This window comes from Mrakia frigida (genome assembly GCF_051309035.1).
Source record: "Mrakia frigida strain ATCC 22029 unplaced genomic scaffold BDY24scaffold_8, whole genome shotgun sequence".
Taxonomy (NCBI): domain Eukaryota; kingdom Fungi; phylum Basidiomycota; class Tremellomycetes; order Cystofilobasidiales; family Mrakiaceae; genus Mrakia; species Mrakia frigida.
This window is the reverse complement of record NW_027481273.1, coordinates 555,096-574,324: the sequence shown is the minus strand read 5'-3', so window position 1 is coordinate 574,324 and position 19,229 is coordinate 555,096. Positions and strand designations below refer to the sequence as shown.

The following is a 19,229-nucleotide window of genomic DNA, read 5'->3' as shown; positions in this document are numbered from 1 at the left end:
AGATCCGCGAAACGCGAGGAGAAACAGAGAGCAGAGCAACGCAAGAGACATGAAATGAGACTACGCTAAGGCTTGGCTACCGAGACCCCTCCTCCAAGCATGGTTTGCATTTCCTGGAAACGAGGAAGGAAAGGTCAGCTTCGGCGCGTCGACTTCTCGGGAGACGAAGAAAAATGGGAGCAGCGACGAACCTCGTCTGTCAGTTTGGCGATAGCTACGACACGAGCGAAAAGGACGAATGCACGTCGGTCAGCAACAGCTCTTTCAGCTCAAGAACCAAACCAAAAACCGAAACGCGACTCACCAGCATCCAACTCCCCGTCCTCCTCTCCCTCCATCTCCTCCTCATCCTCCACAACCCCCTCCTTCCCACCCCTCAACCCAACAGGCAACAGCGTCGCAAACGTCAAATAGCTCGTATGTCCCCTAGCAGCCTCAATCGGTTTCCCCTGCACCGTCCCGAACGGAACCGGATCTCCCTTGCGACGAGGCTTCTCTTGCTCTCGCTGCTGTTTCGACGGTCCGTCTCCAGTGGGTGTGGACGTTCCGGAGGCTGGTGGAGAGGGAGGATCTTTGCGTTTTGTGGAAGCGGAAGGAGCGGTGGTTGAGTCGAGCTCGGAGGAGGAAGGAGCAGGGTTGGACGCGTCGTAGTGAGCTCTGGAAGCTGCGATTTGGGAGAGTCGACGGGCTTCTTTTCGGATGGCTTGCTCTTTGAGTTTGTCGATGGCGGAGCCGATGGGAGGAAGGGGAACGTTAAGGAGGATTTCGTGTTGACGGAGCAGGGTTTCGGACATGGAGATGTCTGTGTAAAAGGGTGAATGAATAAGCAGGAAGGGAGAAAGAGAGAGGTGGGTCAGCGGCGAGTGAGGGACGGGAAAAATAAAGATGTGGTGGGAGGGTCTTCGAGGGAGAAAGGAAAGGAAGCGAGTAGTCTCGAAGAGCGGGAAGAAGAAACGAACGAACCTGAGAAACCCTCGTTCGAGAGAGCGGTGACGGTTCGAAGGACCTGCTCGATACAAGGCGAGAAGCAGCAGATTCGAGTGACAACGTCCGTCTGAAGTCGAGGAACGAGTACAAAAGATCAGGATGAGAGACTTCGCTCAAGAACAGACGCGTTCGAGAGAGAGGTCGAGACGAACCCTCATGGCAGCCTTAGCGGACGCGACGGCGTCCCAGGGAGCAGGCAGATCGAGGAAGACTGAGACACATATCGAGAGTAAGCCGAAAAAATGTCAGCTTTGATTCTTAGTTCAATTGAAACCTGAGTTCAACGAAGGGAGGAGAGGAAAGGAAGCAAGACTCACCAGCATCAGCGACTCCTTCCAGCTCGAACCCTTCCTTGCAGACGTTTCGATGCCGCAGTGTAACGATGTCGCTCATTCCGTGCTCGATGAACTCAATCCTGAGGAAAGAGAAGTCCAGTCAGACGCGTCGGGAAGAAGGAGGAGGGAAGGGAAAGGTCGAGCTCACCTCGCCTTCTCAGCCCTCGTCTCGTGGAACTCGAACGAATGCAGCATTCCGTTCGGCAGGATAGCTCGTCCAACGGAATGCGAGAAAGATCCAGATCCAGTTCCTACCATAACGCAACAAGAAGATATTAAGCTCGGGACGACAAGGGAGAGTCCAAGGAAGGGAAGGGGAGAGGACGAACCAGCTTCGACGACGACACTCCCTGGCCGAATCGACAGCTCAGAGAGAATGTAGGCAATGTCGGCGACGTAGAGGATCTGAGTTCGGTGAGGAAGGGCTAGTGTCCAGAGCTCAGGAGTGGGTCGAAGGAGCTGGATGAAGGAGGAAGGCAGGAGAGAGGTGAGCTCGCAAGAAGACGAGAAGGGAGCTGGAGAAGAACGAACGTGAACGAATCCCTTTTGATTGCTTGATGGAATCTAGAGAAGACGGATGAAGCCGTTTTGAAAATCAGCTCGAGGATTCAGGAAGGGGCGGAGAGAAGAAGCTCAAAGGAGTCGAGGGGAGGGAAGGAAGGGAAGAGCTCGCTCTCAACTTACTCTGCTTCCGTAGGGAACTCCAATCATCTGGTCGTGGAAGTAGTGACCGTATCTGTTTTGGGTGTTCTCTCCGGCAGTGATGGTGATGGGAGTCAAACTCTCACGAGACTGCATCGTCGAGGGGGAAGGAGGGAAGGGATCAGCTTTGAGCTCGAGCTCGAACGAGAAGGAGGGAAGTTTGGGGACTCACGAGCTGCATGATCACGATATCTCCTTCTTTGATGAACTTGCCAGTAGAGAACATAGGGTACGTGGAGGACGTAGAGGCTGCCATCTTGACCGAGAAAGAAGGAAGGGGAGGAGGGAGAGGTGGTGAGCGTTGCAGGGAAGGAAGGAGCGAAATTCGATGCAGCTCCTGGACCCCTTGGAGGTCGCGTCGCGGCTCTGGCTTCAGCTTCGTCGAGGAAGATTTTCAGAGGTCCCAAATTGCTTGTTCAGCTTGTTGGGATTCATCTCTAACATTTCCTGTTTTTATTTGGTCGTCAAGGTCCAGCGCAGCGGTCGGCCAAATCAGGGGAAGTGGAAGTTCAAAAAGTCGAGAGCTGAACAAACCTCGAACCACATTCTTCTCCTTCCTACCCCTCCTTCTCTCCCTCCTTCAATTAAAACAGAAGATGGCATCTTCTAGACTTCTCCCTCGCCATCTGATCGCTCTCATAGACAGAGCTTCGACACCCTTCGTTCCTTCGAGGACCCTCTCCTCGTGGGGCAGACGAACGATGAGCTACAGACCTCCGGACCAAGGTAAGCGAGCCGTTGTCTGCCTTCCCTCGTCGCTGGTTCTCGTACGAGCTTTGGCTTTCAGCAGTTTCCAAGAGCTCTGGAATATGCTCAGTGTTGTTCGTTCTCAGCTTTTGCTGGCATGATGCTGACTCGTTTGGTTGCTTTGCTTCTTCTTCTTCAGCAGCTCCCTCGGCCATCACCTCGACGTCCTCCTCCCCTCTCCTCCCTATTCGCAAGAAGGTCACTCTCGCCCATCTCCTTGGACTTCACAATCGAAAAATACCTATCACAGTCATGACAGCCTACGATTATCCTACAGCTCTCCTCCTTTCGACCTTCCACGCTCCTCACCCCGCGTCGACGTCAAGCTCAACACCCTCTCCTCCCTCTTCCTCTTCGGATCTTCCCATCTCACCCACTCCCAACCTCCCTCTCTCCATCGACGTCATCCTCATCGGCGACTCTCTCTCCCAAGTCTCCCTCGGTCACTCTTCCACAACCTCCCTAACCCTCAACGAAATTATCCACCACGCCCAAGCCGTCTCTCGCGCCGTCTCCCTCCCCTTAACCCCTCAATCCGGCTCCCCCTTCCTCATCGTCGACATGCCCTTTGGAACCTTCGAAGCCTCCACCGAACAAGGCGTGCTCTCCGCTATCCGTCTCGTCAAGGAAGCAGGCGTCGACTGCGTCAAGATTGAAGGAGGGAGAGAGATTCTCCCTCTCGTTCGACACTTGTCGTCCATTGGGATTCCTGTGATGCCTCATATTGGACTGACTCCGCAGAGAGCGGTGGCTCTCTCGGGGTATAAAGTCCAGGGGAGGACAGCGGAAGGAGCGAGGGAGTTGGTGGAACTGGCGAAGGAGTTGGAGGAGGCGGGAGCGAGCTCGTTGTTGCTCGAGGCGATCCCTTCCCAACTTGGGAGGTTTATAACGGAGAGGAGTGGGATTCCGACGATTGGCATTGGAGCTGGGAATCAATGTAGTGGGCAGGTGCTCGTGTTGACGGACGCTTTGGGAATCTACGAGGGAGGGGGAGGGCCGAAGTTTGTGAGGAGGTTTGCGGAGGTTGGGAGGGAGATGAGGAAGGGAGTGGAGGAATATGTGAAGGCTGTGAGGGAGAGGAGTTTCCCTGAGGAGGGGAAGGAAACGTATAAGATGGGGAAGGGGGAGTGGGAGAGGTTCATGGAGGAGGAGGAGGGGGAGGGGGAGGAGAAGAAGTAGATTGTGAGAGGAGGAGAGAAGAAGTGTAGCTTTAGATCTGGATTGGTGGGGATAGATTATAGAGGGAAGTAGGTTAGTAGATCTTGGAAACTGTATCTAATTGAATCTGGCTTGATTACCTTCTCGGTTGCGAGAACTTAGGGCTCGCCGGAAGCTGAAGGTCGCGACGCGTCGAGTCGAAGTTCGAACCTCAGGCAAACGAGGTGAAACAATTTGACGGAGGAGAAACTGTGAGGAGCGGCGAAAACGTTCATGACCTGATGTTGCGAGGATGAAGGTGGGAGCCAGGAAGGTGAGGTCGATCTGAGACATGGAGACGACGCGTCGTTTCGAGCGCTGACTCGAGGTTGATTGGTTATTGTGCTGCTCTAGGATGGTTGGAAGAGGTCGAATGTATGGAGTTTGGTTGGAAGGGGACCTGAGAGGAGCGAGGGAGGTCAGTCAAGTCGAGGGAGTCTGGCCTGAGTTGGAGGAAGTCGAGCTCGTCGGCGTCGTCGGAGAGATTCAGAAGGTCGAGGACTTCTTGGGAGGGTTGAAGTCTTTAAGAAGGCGGAAACTCGCTTTGATCACACTCGTTAGGATCTACTCGTTCTCCACCGGACAACTTTCCCTCCAACTCGAACTTCCCTCCTCCTCCTTCCAACTCTGCCCTCGACACTTCCCTCCCGCCCTCTCCCCAACCTCACTTTCTTTACCCTCTTACTCCACCCTCTTCGACCTCCGCTCTACCACAAGACCAGAAACATCCGTCGACGACCCAACCTCCTCCCTCTTCTTTTTCCTTCACTCCCGCGACGGAACTTCAGCGATTGACCTTCGACTCAGGCCTCCTCTCGAGGAGGTCACCCCCAAGTTTGTGGAGGACGAATTGGCCAAGGCTTTCACTCTATTTACTCCCAAGCCCAAGACGCTTTCGTTGGAACTGTCCACGGATGGAAAGGTGAGTTCATTTCATCTCGGACGCGTCGAAATTGAGCGAGGGATGAGTCGTAGCGCAAGGTCCTCGTTCCTGTACTGATATTTTACCGTTTGCGCTTGCTCCTTCGGTCTTTGACTAGGCTCCTACTGTTTCCTGTGAAGCTTCGAAGGCGTTGGAGAGGCTGTCTGCGAGTCTGCCCTTCCTCGAAGAGGTCAAAGTCGTCGGACGGTGGGTTGATTCGCAGTCGTCGGTTCGGTTCCTTTTGATTCCTTCTTACCCTCCCTTTCGCCAAGCTGTGAGCTGATCCGAAAACTCTCCTTTGTTGTGAACTCCCCGGTAGAACGCTATACTTTTAGTCTCTCCGCAACGCCTGGAGAAACGCGTCGCGTCCAAGGGAACTAATCTCATGGACACGTCTGCTTCGCTCAAAAACTGCTCGAGGCTTGACTTTGAAAAGCTCGAAGGTCATCTCTTTGACCCAAGACCTGAAAATTTAATCAGCGTTTAGCTCCGAAAGCTTGAGACGGCGCCCATGCTGAGGTGACTGTTTGGGGGCGTCGAGAAAGGGTTTCCCTCCTCGCCCTCCTCCTTCTCGACCCTTCCGAAACCGAACGTTCAGTTCAGAGTTCAGCTTTAGCGCTCTGTTCTTCGATCCCGTCTCGGCTCTGCTTCTATAGAGAGCCTTCCCGCCATAGCGTCTGACGGGGAGAAGATTTCGTCGCAGAGAGATCGATCATCCCCACAGGTTCGACTGACCCGTTCAAACCGTGTCGGTGTGAGTGAAGATGCTCAATTGTTGAGAGCCGAGAGATCGACGTCGATGAGTGCTAGTTACGACATCCCGGAGCAGAAAGGAAGAGGAAGCCGTGGAAAAGAGAACCACCGACGCGTCGATCAAGGGGCCTGTTTAGCTTCCGACCCTTGCCTCCCTCGTTTCCCCATGGACAAAATGCTGCTGGGGCCTGTTTGCGCTGTTTGGGATGTTGGTGCCTTACTTCAGTTATTCCTGTTTCGAAAGGTGAAAAGAAAAGAAAGAAAAGAACAGGAGGAAGGGCGAAAGATCTGCCTCGCTTGTGAGACTTCGGTTCCTGAACAGTCGTTATTTGACGATCTTTTCATAAAGCGACCGAGGGAGGGTTCGATTCGAATGCTCCTTGCTGACCTTTACCTCCTTCCCCCTCCAACCCATCACCCCCTTTCTCTCCCTTCTTCGCCTCCGGAACACTCTCTTTCGCATTCCTTCTTTCCTTCCCTGGCTCATCTCGTCAAGCAAAACTTCCCGGAGACGTCGACTCTCTTTCTTCGGACCTTTGTGCTCTGACCATCGTGCTTTTAATCGTCAGTACCCCGTCCTTTCTTTGCTTCTCTCCAGCGTAGTCTCCCTCCCCACAGGCTCTGAGAAGTTTCAGAGCTGACTCGAACGATCTTCTGCTCCTTCCTCCTCTCTACCAGACTCCGATCTATAGAACCCTCAACTCTTCAAGTCCTCAGCTCTATCCTACGAAGCTCTAGCTCCCTTCCATCCTTCCTTTCGCTCCCTCTCCCCATCGTCACCTCGGTCTTCGTTCTACGGCCCGCCCTTCGACTTCTGCATCGACTTTTCGTTTTCCTTACCTATAGAGTGAGTGCTGCTTGAAGGTCTGGGAGACTTGGGAAGGAGGTTTGAAGAAGGAGGAGGGGAAGGGAGCGAGGGAGAGAAGGAGGGAGAGGAGGAGAAAGAAACGAGCTCATGCGCGCTTAGGTTCTCCTCCTTCCAAGGCCCTTTTCTCTTCTTCCTGTGCCCCAAGTCTTTCCTCGTTGAGACGACAGAGAAGCTGCGTTCAGTCGCTTATCAAGGCTCTTACGTTCATCTCAGGAAGCAAAGGAGCCCTCTCGATCTCTTCACCCTCTCGTCGCCAATTCTCCCAGCGGGCCCTGTCGTGCGTCCCCTCCCTCCAGATTTCGGCTCCCCCAATCAGAAAAACAATAAGGACTGACAGCAAGAACTCGCCTTTGATTCCTTTCTATCGAACCTACAGAATCTTCCATGTCTCGTGAGTCCCTTTCAATACAGTTTTCGATGGGAGCCTGTCGAGAACGACGAACAAACTGTCGCTGACCTGTTTCCTTTGGAACTCAGCCCAACCCAAGGCCGATACACCTATGCTCGAGTCTGAGATCTCCGATCTTCGAACATCTTCCACGGATACCAAGTCGAACGTCGAAGGATGCGACTCTTCGACCTGGGCAGGTCGACCAGCGACCGAAGCTTCTTCCTCCACCTCTCCTTCCTCGTGGGGAATTTTCGGACACCCGAACTCGATTCGTCCTACGATCCTCAAGGAGGATGTTTCTAGTCGTGAGTCCCGTCTTGGACTCGCGGGTAGGATGAGGGAGAAGTACGGGAATGGAAAGAGTACGTCCCCTCGCGTGAAGCGCGTTCGTCGACCCTTTCCTGTGGTGGCTTGCATTTCTCTCGAGGAGATGAAACCTCCCTCGTTTTCCAGTCTGTTTCTCGGTACTTGAGATCCGAAACTGATCTAGTGCTTTACTTTCCGATCCTGCCCTTTTCGCCCAGTCGAAGAACACCCTGCGTCTTCCGACCTCGACGGAGGACGAAACGACAGCGCGTCAAATTCAAGGTGAGCCTTCAGCTTGAATTCTGCAAGTTTTAAGCTTCTATGAGAAGCGCTTAGCTTATTGATTCCCTTGGTTTTCTATTACAGCTCGATGCCGCGTGAGTGGACGCGTTTTTAATCAGCCGAACCGTTTTTCCCCTCGCAAAACTGACTTTACTTCGGTTCCCCCCCAACTCCTTCTCCTTCTTCCTTCTCTACCTTTTGGACCCTCCTTCAGCTCCTTCCTCCCATCTCTTTCCTTCCGCTTACGCACCACCATCTTGCCCTCCAGGCTCTGATCTTCGCACTCCGATGAACGACCCTCCCTCCGACTCTGCTGCCGACGATGGACAAAACAGAGCCACTCCTCCTAGTTGGGGGATGTGGGGGAACGCCAGTGCCGTACAAGAGATTCGAGGTCTACATACTGCTCAGAAGTCGAAGGCTTCAGACGCAAGTGCAGCTCTCTACGAGCGGATGGCGAAGAAGGCTCGAATGTCGCTCCCTGCTTCGAGTTCGACGACGGCAAATTCGATGCGGCGAACCTCGTTCGGTTCGTTCTGCCTTTCAGTCTCAACTCCTCACCGTATGGTGTACATCGTCTAATCCTTCTTTTCACTCTTGCTTTCGTGCTTCCCAGGGTCTTCGTCCTCAACTGCTCAAATATCGCCGACGTCGACGACGTTCCCTCTTCCCTCCAATCTCCAACGGTCTCTCTCCTCTCAACCCTCGCCCACCTCCACCACCTTTTCACTATCGCCTTTCCCACGCCCTCTCTTCCCTACCTCCAGCGAAAACGCGTCTCCAGCACCATCTCGCCCCGGAACGTCCGACAGCTCTCGAGAACATCAATCCCTCCCTCCCATCTCCTCCATGACCTCTCCCTCGCAGCAGCCCTACCATCCTTCGGCCAGCTATAGCTCCTCTCAGCCACCTCCGTCTTCTCATCATCTTTATCAATCCTCCTACGCCACTCGACCACATTCCGGATCCCATCACTCCTCCTCTTCCTCCTCCTCCTACCACCGATCCCAACATCCCTCAAACCTTACCGGGCCGCCACCTCCACCTCACTCGGAGGCAGGATCAGTCTCTTCCTCGTCAGGTCGTCGTTCGCCAGGTTCGCCTGCGACGAGAAATCAGAGCTGGCCAGATCGACACCTCCCAGCGATCTCGGTCGCCTCGGATCATCCATCTGCTTCCGGTTCTCGATCTTCATCTGGACCTTGGAGATCTGGGGAAGCAGTCGAAGCTGGAGCTGGAGAGGAGTCCTCGGATTCTCCGATGAAACGAGGGAAGGCAGTTGGGGAGACAGGAGGGAAGTCTCAGGCTGCTTTCGTTGTCAAACTTTATCAGTCAGCCCTCGTTTCCCCGTATTTCGTTCCTTCCTTCTTGCTTCGCTGATCATTCCCTCCCGTTTTCCTCTTCTTACTGCAGGATGCTTGACGACTCCGGCCTCGAAGGAGCCATCGAGTGGAAATCCGACTCGTCCTTCATCGTCCCAGACCCAGAGTACTTCGCTCGGTGAGTCTTCTTCTCTGTCCTACCACGAAGCCTGCATCTCGTCTGCTTTCCTTCCTAACTTGATTTCCTCTCGTTCTCCAGTGTGATATGCCCACAACAGTTCAAACACTCGAACTGGCAGGTTCGTCCTTCGTTCTCGATCTCGTCCCGACCTCTCGTCGTCGATGCCCGACCGCTGACTCGTCTGTCTTCCTCCCTCTTTGTTCGCACAGTCCTTCGTTCGGCAGCTCAACATGTACGTGGCCTCTTCTTCCCTTTCGCTCTCACAATCTTCGTTCGGCAGCTCAGCATGGACGCGACCCATCTTCCTCGACAACTGAAGCTGACTCCCACCCCTTCTTCTTCCCTTTTTGCTCGTACAGGTACGGATTTTCGAAAGTCTCGTCGGAGTGGCAGTCTCGACCGTCGACCTCGATCCCTCCTTCACCACCAACTCAACAAGTCGGCGACACCCTCGGTTGGGAGTGTGAGTTGCCCAAGCCATCCTCCGTCGTGTTCGTCGACTCGAGACCAACTTCTGGCTTTCTTTCCCCTCCTACCAGTCCGTCACCCATGCTTCATTCGAGGTCAAACCCATCTCCTCCAACAGATCAAACGGAAAGCCGTCAAATCCGCCGACAAGAAGCCCGTTCCCTCTCCTCGCGCCTCCTCCTCCTCCCTCGGTCCCGCCCGTCACGACGACGTTCACCACCCCCACGAGATATATCACCACCACCCTCCAACGAGTCGGAAACGTCACAGCGAAGGCGACGGAGAAAGCATGGACGATCTCATCTCAGCCGCCGAGGGCGCGTCCGACCGTCTCCCCGCCCCTGCGGTTCCCTCCCACTCGAGCAGCAGCGGTCCTCACCATCAGCATCCCTCTCACGAATCTGGCCAGCATCGAATCTCGGACCCTTGGAACCCTCCCGCAGCAGCTCTCTCTCCTACTCTCGCTGCGATGACGGATCGAATCACCGCGTTGGAGGAAGGTCTTTATCATTCGAGGATGGACGCTTTACAGAGCCAGAGGGATCTTGCGAGGTCCGTTTTGGCTGTGATGGACAGGCATGATGGCGATGAGTCGAATGAGGATCGAAAGGAAGACAGTGAGTTCAGCTCTGCCTTCGTTCGTCGAAGCTCGGAAACTGACTCGATCTCGACTTGTTCTTTTCTCAGTGCGTTCTCTTCGTCTTCAACTCGAGGGTCAACGTGACGACTGGACTCGGAGACAACGTGATCTGCAGAGATCTGGTGGGGATGCTTCTGGTGCATCGTATAGTTCGAGTGAGTCGGTCTTCCTTTTTCTTCGTCCTCTGATCCTCGACGCGTCGTGACTTGAAACTGACGCCTCCTCTTCTTCCTTTTCTCCCAGCTCGACACTCGAGCTCGGCTGGGAGTGGAAGTGGTAGACCGAAAGGTATCCTTGGACTTCTCAACGATGCATGATCGTTAGGTTCCTTTGATCGTCGGTTCGAAAGGTGGAAAGAGAGGGAAGAGAAAGACGAGTTTGTTCAAGCGACGACTTGCCTCGACTTCACAGAGGAGATAGAGAGATCATGATATCGTTCAGAAAGAGAGATTTGGGAAGTAGTGCTACATGGATCGAAAGAGAACACCAGAACGAAACGAAGGAGAAGCAGTGAAAGGAGAGAAGATCAGACGAGGAAGCCGGTCGACTGTGAAAGAGAAGCGAGACGAGGTCAGCAACCAGCGGGTAGAGCGAAGAGATCTCGGGAAGAGGGAAAAACTTACCTTCCAGTGGTTGTACCACTTGGCGACGCTGAAGAGAGGAAGAAAGCAGGAGAACGAGGCGCGAAGGTCAGCAAGAGTTTGCGAAAGCGAAATCACGTCTGAGCAGACACTCACAGAGCATCGTCGCTGATAGGCGATTGCTGGAGAGAAGCAGAAGCCGCCACGGTTCGAGTGGTCTCGAGAGGGTATCGTTTGGCGAAAGTCTTGTCGTCCACGTCGAACTTCCCTGTAATGGAGAAAAGAGAGAAAAACGACGGAGGTCAGCTCTTCGCCGAATGAGAAGGCAGTCGAACCAAGGTGACTCACCCTCGAAGAACTCGAGCAGTTTCTTGGTTGGGTTCGTGACAGCATCGTCGTCGGACTCCCTCAGCAGCTGCACCCACTTCCTCTGATTGACAGCTTCGAACTCGAGACCAGCCGTCTTGAACGAATCCAAGACTCCGTTCCACGAGACAACTTGAGGTTGGAGGATGTGCCAGACTGGGGTAGCTGTAGGAGATGCGGAGGAAGGGAGGGCGATGACTGCAGATCGAAGGGAGGAGGAGGGGTCAGCGAAGCTTCGACGCGTCGAGAGGAAGGAGGGACTCACCTTCGATGATGGTCTTCGCAGCGTAGTCGACTGGAAGCCAAGCAGGTTTGTCGGCGAGAAGAGGAAGGGCGTGTATGGTGTTGGCGGACTGTTAAGAAAGGAGGGAAACATTAGAGTCGATCTAGACGGCGAAACGACGAGAAAAGAGAAAGAAGGACGGACCTTGAAGATCAACGAAATGGCCTCGGTCTCGTTCCAGATCCCCTTCTTGCTATCTCCAACCATCTGACCGATCCCTGAAAGAAGAAAGAAGGCCGAAGCTCAGTGAGGAGAGGAAGGAACAAAGGTCAGAGCTGCACTTACGAAGAACACCAGCTTGAAGAGGGGTCGTCTCCGAAATGACTTCGCAAAGTTTCTCGACGACCCATTTACTCCTGAATAAAAAGGAAATGAAACGAGCAGTCAGTTGAGCAGAGGCTAAAACCCCGGGGAGGGAGCGAGCCATGGTCGAAACGAACCTCGCGTCTGAAAGAAAACAAGAGCAAAGCGGCGGTCAGTCTTGGAATGCGAGTAAACGGTAAAGAAGGGAGAGAAGAAACTTACAACCCATGTTCTGAGCATACTCTGGCTTCTCGGTAACAGCCTCGGGAACGAGTCCAGGTCCAGGCCAAGCGAAGACGGACGAAACACTGGACGAGAAGTAGAAGTTGGCGGGAGTCGAGGGCTTGAGGCAGAGCTGCATCAGGTTGTGAGCTCCTCGGATGTGAGGCTCAAAAGACGAGATTTGAACGTTGAAGTTCACGAGCCAAGCGTTCTGGAGAAGGTGAGAGAGAAAGGAGAGGTCAGTAAGCGTCGACAGCTGGGATCGAGAAGACGCGTCGAACGGGAACGAGCGAGGAAGACTCACGTGCACGACCATGGTCACCTCGCTTGCAATCGCATCGTAGACCTCCTTCTCCAGTCCGAGTTTCTCCTCTCCAAGATCCGAGGCGAGACTGACGACTCGAGTATCGTCCTCCTCAAGCGTGAGTCCTCGGGTAGCCATCGACTCGAACACCCTCTTGGTCGCCTCCTCGTCGCTTCGACCTCGAGCGAGACAGTAGACTTTTGTGACCGATGGGCTGGCGAGAAGTTCAGCGAGAAGGTAGGCTCCCAAGCTTCCAGTGGCTCCAGTGAGGACGACGACGGTGAGGGATGGAGGACCGCCGTTGCGTTGTTGACCAAGAGAGACGTCAAGATGCTTGTACTTGTCGACGAGCTGAAGCATGATCTCGGTGTGGGTTGGCTCCTTGAGATTTGAGACACCTCCAGAAGCGAGAGCGACGAGGAAGGCAGACATTCTGAGAAGGAGAGTGCGAGGCTCAGTTTCGAGACTTGACGCGTCGAGGTCGAAAGGAAGGAGGGACGAGACTCACTTGCTGACGGTCGGTCGATCGAAGACGAAGTTGGTTGTGAGACGAGCTCCCTTGAGGTTGAGACCCTAGTGAGGAAGATGAAAACAAGTCAGTGAGTTGAAACGAGCTCGAGAAGTTCCGAAAAAGGAAGACGAGACTGACTCGTTGAAGCGCGTTTCGGATCCTCGTCGCCTGCAGCGAATCCAACCCTCGATCGAACAGATCCGTCTCCTTATCCAGACCTCTCCCACCCTCTACCTCCTTCACAACCTTCATGACGAATTCCTCCATCTCCTCCATCGACCCAACCTCCTTCCTAACGACACCCTCCTCATCTCCCTCTCCCTCCAACCTCTTGTAAACTCCCTCGATGACGGACTCGAAGAGCTTGTAGCACTTGGGTCGAAGGAAGGATCCCTTATCGGCTCGAGGGATGAAAGTGGTGAAAGGGAGGAAGACGAGAGTCTCGGGGGAGAGCTGGGAGTGAGAGGGAGCGGGGTGGTTGGCGGCGGCGATGGCGGGAGCGACTAGGCTCAGGAGGGCAGCTTTAGGGAGGTTGAGAGCTGTGGTGGACTCTGAGAGGATGATGAGAGCTCCAGTTTGAGATCGGCCTTGACCGAAGACGATGGCGTCGAAGATGTTAGGAGAGGAGCCTCGAAGAGTACCTGGGAGGCGAGGAAACGAAGTGAGACGCGAGTTGAAGAAGAGGACAGAGGCAATTGGGATTCAAGACTCACCTTCCATAGGGACTGGGTTGGTCTTCTCTCCTGTGAGCATGACGAGAGTATCGTCGAGCCGACCATTAAACTTCCAAGCTCCTGGGATCGTAGGGTGCTGCAAATCGGAGAAGAGAAAACCAGTTAGTCTCGAGAGCTCTCCGAACGAAAATAGACCCGTCCGGCACGAACTCACCTTCAAGAAGGCATCGGAAGTAGCGTAATCTCCGTTGGGTCGGTTGCTGAGAGTCTTCGTTGGCCAACCGTTCTTGACGATCAACTCGAACCGCTCGTTCTCTCCCTCTCCTCCTCGAGACTCGAAGTCAGAGAACTTGTCGATGTTCTTGACGGCGTAAGGACCAGTACTTCGGAACCAGTTCCACTCCTTGTCGTTATTGAAGTCTCTGCGAGATCGGAAGGTGTTTCAGGTCAGCGAAGGAGACCCGTCGGCAGTTCGAAGACGAAGGGAGATGTAACTCGCCGGAACGAAGTCATGAGCTGGCCCATTTCCGTCGAACCGATATGTCCAGCGAGCCTCACACCCTCGGCAACGAGTCTATCTCCCAACTCATCAGGCATCGGCTGTTGAACGAACCGAAAACGAACGACGCGGGTCAGCTCTCCGTTTCTCTCAGACTTGAACGAGACGACATCAACTCACCGATCCTCCGTAAAGACATAACTTGTACTTCTTGAGAATCTCCAGTCCTTTATCGTCTTCGAGCAGAAGCTTGTAGACGAACGGGACTCCAAAGAGAGCCTCGAGGTCGTTGCAGATCGGTTGGGAGAGGAGAGCGAGGACGTTCCCCGTGGTCAGGGGAAGATCCGACGCAGGGAAGAGGAAGATGGGTTTGACGGAGTAGAAACCTCGCCAGAGGCAAGATATCCCGTGATTGTGGTAGAGAGGAAGGGCTGTAAGAAGAAGATAGTCGAAGTCAGGACGCGTCGAAGTCGAAGGACGGAGAAAGAGAACGAACTGGTGAATCCCGTCAGGTTGAAGTTGGCCGAAAAGTTGTTGATGGCTTTACGGTGAGAGATGATGATCGGTTTCGGGAACCCAGTTGATCCGGAGGAGTGAACCTGGAAAGGCAAAGAGGAGAAGAGAGAGTGAGCAAGGCGCGTCCGATTCGAATCAAGCTCTCAGGTTTCCGCTGAGACTTCCCATCGCTAATGCTACAGTCGCGTTGATAAGCTCAGAACCAAGTACTCACAATGAAAGCCGGCAGATCCTGCTCCTCTTCCTCCGTAACCCTCCACTCCCACTCCAACCCCATCTTGACAGCTCTCGCTCTCGCCTCCGCCGAGTACACCTCCACCGACGCGATAGGAGTGAGCTTGACCTCGAACCCATCTCCGTCCTTGAGAAAAGGGAGAGCATCCCGAGCGATAGATTGGTAAGTAGGATGAACGACGAGGACGGAGGCTTGGACGGTCGAGAGGAGGTGAGCGATGGCGGCTGGGGAGTTGTTGATTCTGCGACGAGCAGCAAAGCGATAGATGATGTCAGTGAGAGAAGTAGATGATGAATAGGTGGGCTGAGACGAACGAGATAAAGAGAACACCTGGAAGGTTCGAAGGAAGGCAGAAATAAGGGATCAGTTTCAACCGGACCGAAAAAGACCTCCTCTTGAAACACAACCGCGAAGCATAAAGAAAACTTACAGAATCCCATCCTCGACAACGCAACCTCGTTGATCACATAATCGAATCTGCGAATCAAAACAGCAAGCTCTGTCAGCGACGATGCCTCCCAAAACAACTCCAAGGAAGAGAGACTCGACGAGCTCACCCACTCGGCGCCAACAACCCCACCACCATCTTACTCTCCCTATCCCCGATTGCCCTCATCGGGATCCCTCCTCCTTCCTCGGAAGCATAATAGTTCGCCAAGAGGGTTCCAGCCGTATGGATGTCGCTGTAGGTGTAGGATTCGAAGACGAGATCTCGGTTGGGGACGGAGAGGATCTTGAAGTTTGGATGGGTGGCCGAACGGGATTTGAGTAGGCCGTTGATCGTTAAAGGCGAGGAGAGCGTGGTGGTGGAGATGGGCATGGTTGGGCTGATCTGGGTTGAGGAAGTGGGGTGGTGGTTGAAGGAGAAGAGCGGAGGAGGAGGAGGGAGGGAGGAGGGAAGCAGAGCTCGGAGGGCTTCCGGTTGAAGCTACGCAGCGAAGAGTCGAGACCCGGAGCTTGAAAACTCTGGGACGGAGGAAGAAAATTGGTTTGGTCAGTGAGAGATCGCCTTGCGGAAAAGCCCTTCTGGAGGAGGGCGGCTGAAAGAAAAAAGGGGGCGTGCATGTTGATCGAAAAGAGAGAAAGAGAGACGAGAAAGTGCTAGAGAGAGAAACGAAAAGTCAAAGCTAAAGAGAGAGCGTGCGAGAGAGAAAGAAAGCAAGGTAGCCTATGAACAGAGTGAAAGAGCTAGGTAGCCTATGCGCGTAAGAAAGAGGGAAACTGAGGGAGGAAAGGGAGCGAGCAGAAGAAGAAGAAAGAGAGAGAGGTGTCGTGAGGTTCGGTGGGTCAGAAGAAAAACTGATCGCTGAAGTATAGTAAAGAAGAAGGGGACAAGAGCTAAGAGAAAAGAGGAGAGAGAGGGAAAAAAAAGGAAAGGAAAAGGCTAAAAACCCAAGGTGATGTGATGTCGTCGTTCGTTCGTGTGCGTGCTAAAAGAATCGATGCTGCTACTCCCCTCCCTCTACTCCTCATCCTCATCCCCCATATCAACCTCCAAGGGTTCCTCATCCTCCTCCTCCTCGTCGATCTCATCCACCTCCTCCTCCTCGGCCTCCCTCCTCCTCGCCTCCTCCGAAAGCTGTCGTCTCTCCTGCTCCTGCTCCTCGAGAACCCACTGAGGGACGACCTCCTCGTCCTCCGACTCGACGACTTCCTCGGACTGCTCGGCCTCCTGCTGCTGGTGCTGCTGCTGCTGTTGTTGTTGTTGCTGCTGTTCTTGATGTTGCTCCTCTTCCTCCTCAGAAGCCTCGTCCTCGGAGTCCGATTCGGGTCGTCGAACGGCGGGTTTGTAGGGAGGTGGAACGACGTGGGTGGGAGCTCGTCGAGCTGGTTCTCGGATGAGTCGATCGAGGACGGTGTCGAGGTCTTTGAAGTGAGCGGTGTTGAGAGCGAAGCGTCGATGTTTTCGGGAGACGATGTGCTGAGGGAGGAGAAGAGGAAGGGAAAGACGGAGACGCGTCAGTTTTCGTTCGACGGACAGCAAGGAGGAACGAGCAAGCGAGACGCGGCGAGGGAAGAGATGGGAGATAGTAGGAAAAGACTCACCTCGGAGAAGTCATCGAACTTGACTCTACAGTTCTCGCAGTACCCGGGCTTCTTGTTCTCCTCCCTCGGCGGCAGTCGGACCATGCTCTTCTCCCTCCTTGGAAGCGCTCCAGGGAACGAGTACCTTTTCTTGATAGGAGGAGGAGGATCCATCCTGCCAGCGACCTTCCCGGCGAGGGTTCGATGAACGTGGTCGGCCATGTGCTTCCTCTTTCGAGACTCGACGGCAGGTCCTGGAGCTCCCTCGACGACGACGACCATCTCCTCCTCGTCCGCTTCGGCTGGTGTCGAATCGAGATCGATCATCATCTTCTGATCCTCGTCGTTGGCTCCCTTTCCGGTGGAGATGCTGGCGGAGGGGAGGAGTTCGACCTTGGACTGATCCGTCATCCTGCTGGGAGCGAGGCCTCGAAGACCTGAGACGACTGGGACGACCTTCCTCGGGAGCTCGACAACTCTCCTCTGATCCCGCTTCATAGCAGCGGCGTTGTTTCCTCCTCCTCCGTGTCCCGTTCCAGACTGAGCGGACGTGATGGTCGACGTGATTCCGACACTGTTCCCCGAAGCGGCGATGTAGGGACGGTCGACTCCTGCTTCGTCGTTGGGTCCTTCGTTGGCGAGAGCGAGGAGTCGTTCCTCTTCTGCGACGAGCTTGGCTGTTTTGCTGAGGTTGTTGAGCGAGGCTGAACGACGAAGATCTCCTGCGGCTGCGTTCTCCCTGACGGCGGCGAGTCTCGTTTTGGCTGAGAGTCCGATGGGAAGCTTGGAGGCTGAAGCGGTTGCTGTCGTCGACTGTTTCTTCTGGAGAGGTGGTAGCTTGTGTTCGACGGGTTCCATCTTGACCGGCGCCGACGTCGAAGCCTTGAGGAAGTTCCCGTGAAGGACTGGCCATTCTGGAGTTTCTCCTCCTCGAGGTCGGTCGTACTCCTTCGCGAGAACGGTCCTGTACTCTCCCGTAGCATCCTCGCACAGGACGAAGAAGCTTCCCTTGGTGAAGTAGTGGTAGTCGGGTCGAGGAGCGGTGAGGTCTCGTTCTCGAGTTCCGTGGATCTTCTCGTCGGCGAGAAGGTGGGAGAGTGAGGATTGGGAGGGTCGCTGGGAGGTGGTGCGAGAGGTGGAGGGTTTGGAAGAAGTCGTGAGGCGAGAGAGGACGGAGTTGAGCTCTGCGTGAAGAGACGGGAGGCCGTGAGCTCAAGGAACGACGGCGTCGAAGAGGGGAGACCGTCGCCGTTGTCTGGAGAGGTAGAATTGGCTTACTCTTGAGATCCCAAATCTTCATCTTGAACGAAACAGCCTTCTGCAGAACGTCCGAGGGTCCTCCTTCGTCGAGGAACGGGTTGACGGGTCTGAGAGACGCGACGAGGCGAGGGAAGGAAGGGGAAACCAAAACGGCGTCAACGACCTCGTCCTCTTCCTTCCCTGCCCTTCTTCCTCGAACCCTCGTACGCGTCAAACGCGTCGAAACGGAGTCCACTCACGGTCTGGGAGCTCTGGAAACAGCAATGAGGGTCCTAGCATCCATGATGGCTCCTCGTCGTGGGTCCGCCGCTGCGAGGATGGCTTTGGTCGAAGGAGGAGCGTTCTCCTTGTCGTTTGGAACGGGGACGGGTCGAGAGCTGATGACATGGGTGACGTATTTGGAGAAGAATTTGTCGATTCGCTGTATAAAGAAGAGATAGAGAAGAAGAGAAAGAGTCAGCTTGCATCATAGAGAGCAGGAAAGAGGGGAGGAAAGGGAGGGAAGGGAGGAGAGAGAGAAAGGTCAAAGCTCACCCCGCCCAAGTCGAGGATCTTTGACTCTGCCGATCCAGGTTGAACGGAATCGAAGTGGAAGACGAAGCTAGGGAAGGCCTTGGTGTACTTGCTGACGAACTCTTCCTCGTCCCTAGCTAGACTAGCCTGCTTTGCTTCCCTCTCCTTCTTGGACGCCAACGACGCCGCCGTTGCTGATTCCTTCTCTCCTCCTCTCTCCTTCCCTCCTTTGTCACCTCCTGCTCCTCCTTCCGCTCTTGGCGTGTAGTCGAGTTGAGCTAGTTGATGTTGAGATGGTTGGGTTGTAGTGGTAGTTGAAGGACAGGCCATGGCAGCTCCGTTGGTGGACTTGAACCTCTTCGCGGATGGACGAGCGCCTCCTGCAGCGATGGCTTGAGCTCGAGAGGGAGAGTTCTCCTTGGAGATGCTGGCACTGAGACCAGCGGCTGTTCGTTTGAGAGGAGTGAGAGCTTGAGGTTGGGAAGGTTTGGAAGCTCGACTGTACGAAGGTGGCATCGTTCGAGGGGAGGAGAGGGCGCGAGGGGAACGTCCTCGGTTTGGAGTTTTGTCGACCAGAGGAAGGTTTTCGCAGGTCGGAAAAGGTGGTGGCCGGAAGGAGAGGTATAGGAAGCTCTTCTACTGAAGAGAAAGGGGAAGGGTTGCCCTCTTTTGGGGAGAAAGGGAGGATGGGAGGGGAGGAAGGAAGGAGGAGGTTGGAGGAACAAGAACGACGCGAAGGGATCAACAAGCTCCTTCGGACGCTCCGTGGCGTAACTCTCGTCAGTCTACAATTTTCTGAACTTTTCGTGAGTCCGTACCTAGACTCGACTATAGGC

General features: G+C 54.5%; 5 protein-coding genes across 5 annotated transcripts; 2 read left to right on the top strand and 3 right to left on the bottom strand.

Annotated features, from left to right (window-relative positions):
• Nucleotides 1-35: 35 nt before the first annotated feature.
• Nucleotides 36-2,522, bottom strand: GCD14 (tRNA 1-methyladenosine methyltransferase subunit GCD14). Its single transcript, XM_076639587.1, has 11 exons — nucleotides 2,197-2,522; nucleotides 2,007-2,114; nucleotides 1,854-1,886; nucleotides 1,652-1,781; nucleotides 1,471-1,573; nucleotides 1,305-1,402; nucleotides 1,140-1,198; nucleotides 964-1,054; nucleotides 305-802; nucleotides 192-214; nucleotides 36-113 (listed from the first exon to the last, which is right to left on the bottom strand). The coding sequence occupies exons 1-11, from the start codon at nucleotides 2,278-2,280 to the stop codon at nucleotides 66-68; spliced, it is 1,275 nt and encodes a 424-aa protein (XP_076498590.1). The 5' UTR covers nucleotides 2,281-2,522; the 3' UTR covers nucleotides 36-65.
• Nucleotides 2,523-2,565: 43 nt separating this feature from the next.
• Nucleotides 2,566-4,022, top strand: ECM31 (3-methyl-2-oxobutanoate hydroxymethyltransferase). The gene is made up of 2 exons (XM_076639586.1): nucleotides 2,566-2,750; nucleotides 2,911-4,022. The coding sequence occupies exons 1-2, from the start codon at nucleotides 2,621-2,623 to the stop codon at nucleotides 3,948-3,950; spliced, it is 1,170 nt and encodes a 389-aa protein (XP_076498589.1). The 5' UTR covers nucleotides 2,566-2,620; the 3' UTR covers nucleotides 3,951-4,022.
• A 4,823-nt stretch (nucleotides 4,023-8,845) lies between these two features.
• BDY24DRAFT_276078 (heat shock factor family protein) lies at nucleotides 8,846-10,395 on the top strand. The gene is made up of 6 exons (XM_076636936.1): nucleotides 8,846-8,990; nucleotides 9,072-9,111; nucleotides 9,203-9,225; nucleotides 9,353-9,456; nucleotides 9,533-10,256; nucleotides 10,345-10,395. The coding sequence occupies exons 1-5, from the start codon at nucleotides 8,905-8,907 to the stop codon at nucleotides 10,183-10,185; spliced, it is 906 nt and encodes a 301-aa protein (XP_076498588.1). The 5' UTR covers nucleotides 8,846-8,904; the 3' UTR covers nucleotides 10,186-10,256; nucleotides 10,345-10,395.
• Nucleotides 10,396-10,522: 127 nt separating this feature from the next.
• On the bottom strand, nucleotides 10,523-15,584 carry BDY24DRAFT_382909 (L-aminoadipate-semialdehyde dehydrogenase). Its single transcript, XM_076639585.1, has 21 exons — nucleotides 15,153-15,584; nucleotides 15,026-15,072; nucleotides 14,910-14,925; nucleotides 14,575-14,836; nucleotides 14,341-14,443; nucleotides 14,025-14,275; nucleotides 13,845-13,945; nucleotides 13,560-13,767; nucleotides 13,385-13,481; nucleotides 12,810-13,312; nucleotides 12,669-12,733; nucleotides 12,161-12,593; nucleotides 11,857-12,067; nucleotides 11,772-11,778; nucleotides 11,617-11,687; nucleotides 11,476-11,549; nucleotides 11,314-11,401; nucleotides 11,031-11,246; nucleotides 10,839-10,950; nucleotides 10,725-10,752; nucleotides 10,523-10,648 (listed from the first exon to the last, which is right to left on the bottom strand). The coding sequence occupies exons 1-21, from the start codon at nucleotides 15,413-15,415 to the stop codon at nucleotides 10,628-10,630; spliced, it is 3,177 nt and encodes a 1,058-aa protein (XP_076498587.1). The 5' UTR covers nucleotides 15,416-15,584; the 3' UTR covers nucleotides 10,523-10,627.
• Nucleotides 15,585-15,649: 65 nt separating this feature from the next.
• BDY24DRAFT_439838 (Dfp1/Him1, central region-domain-containing protein) lies at nucleotides 15,650-19,101 on the bottom strand. The gene is made up of 5 exons (XM_076644476.1): nucleotides 18,415-19,101; nucleotides 18,120-18,301; nucleotides 17,899-17,987; nucleotides 16,642-17,804; nucleotides 15,650-16,516 (listed from the first exon to the last, which is right to left on the bottom strand). The coding sequence occupies exons 1-5, from the start codon at nucleotides 18,907-18,909 to the stop codon at nucleotides 16,058-16,060; spliced, it is 2,388 nt and encodes a 795-aa protein (XP_076498586.1). The 5' UTR covers nucleotides 18,910-19,101; the 3' UTR covers nucleotides 15,650-16,057.
• Nucleotides 19,102-19,229: the final 128 nt, after the last annotated feature.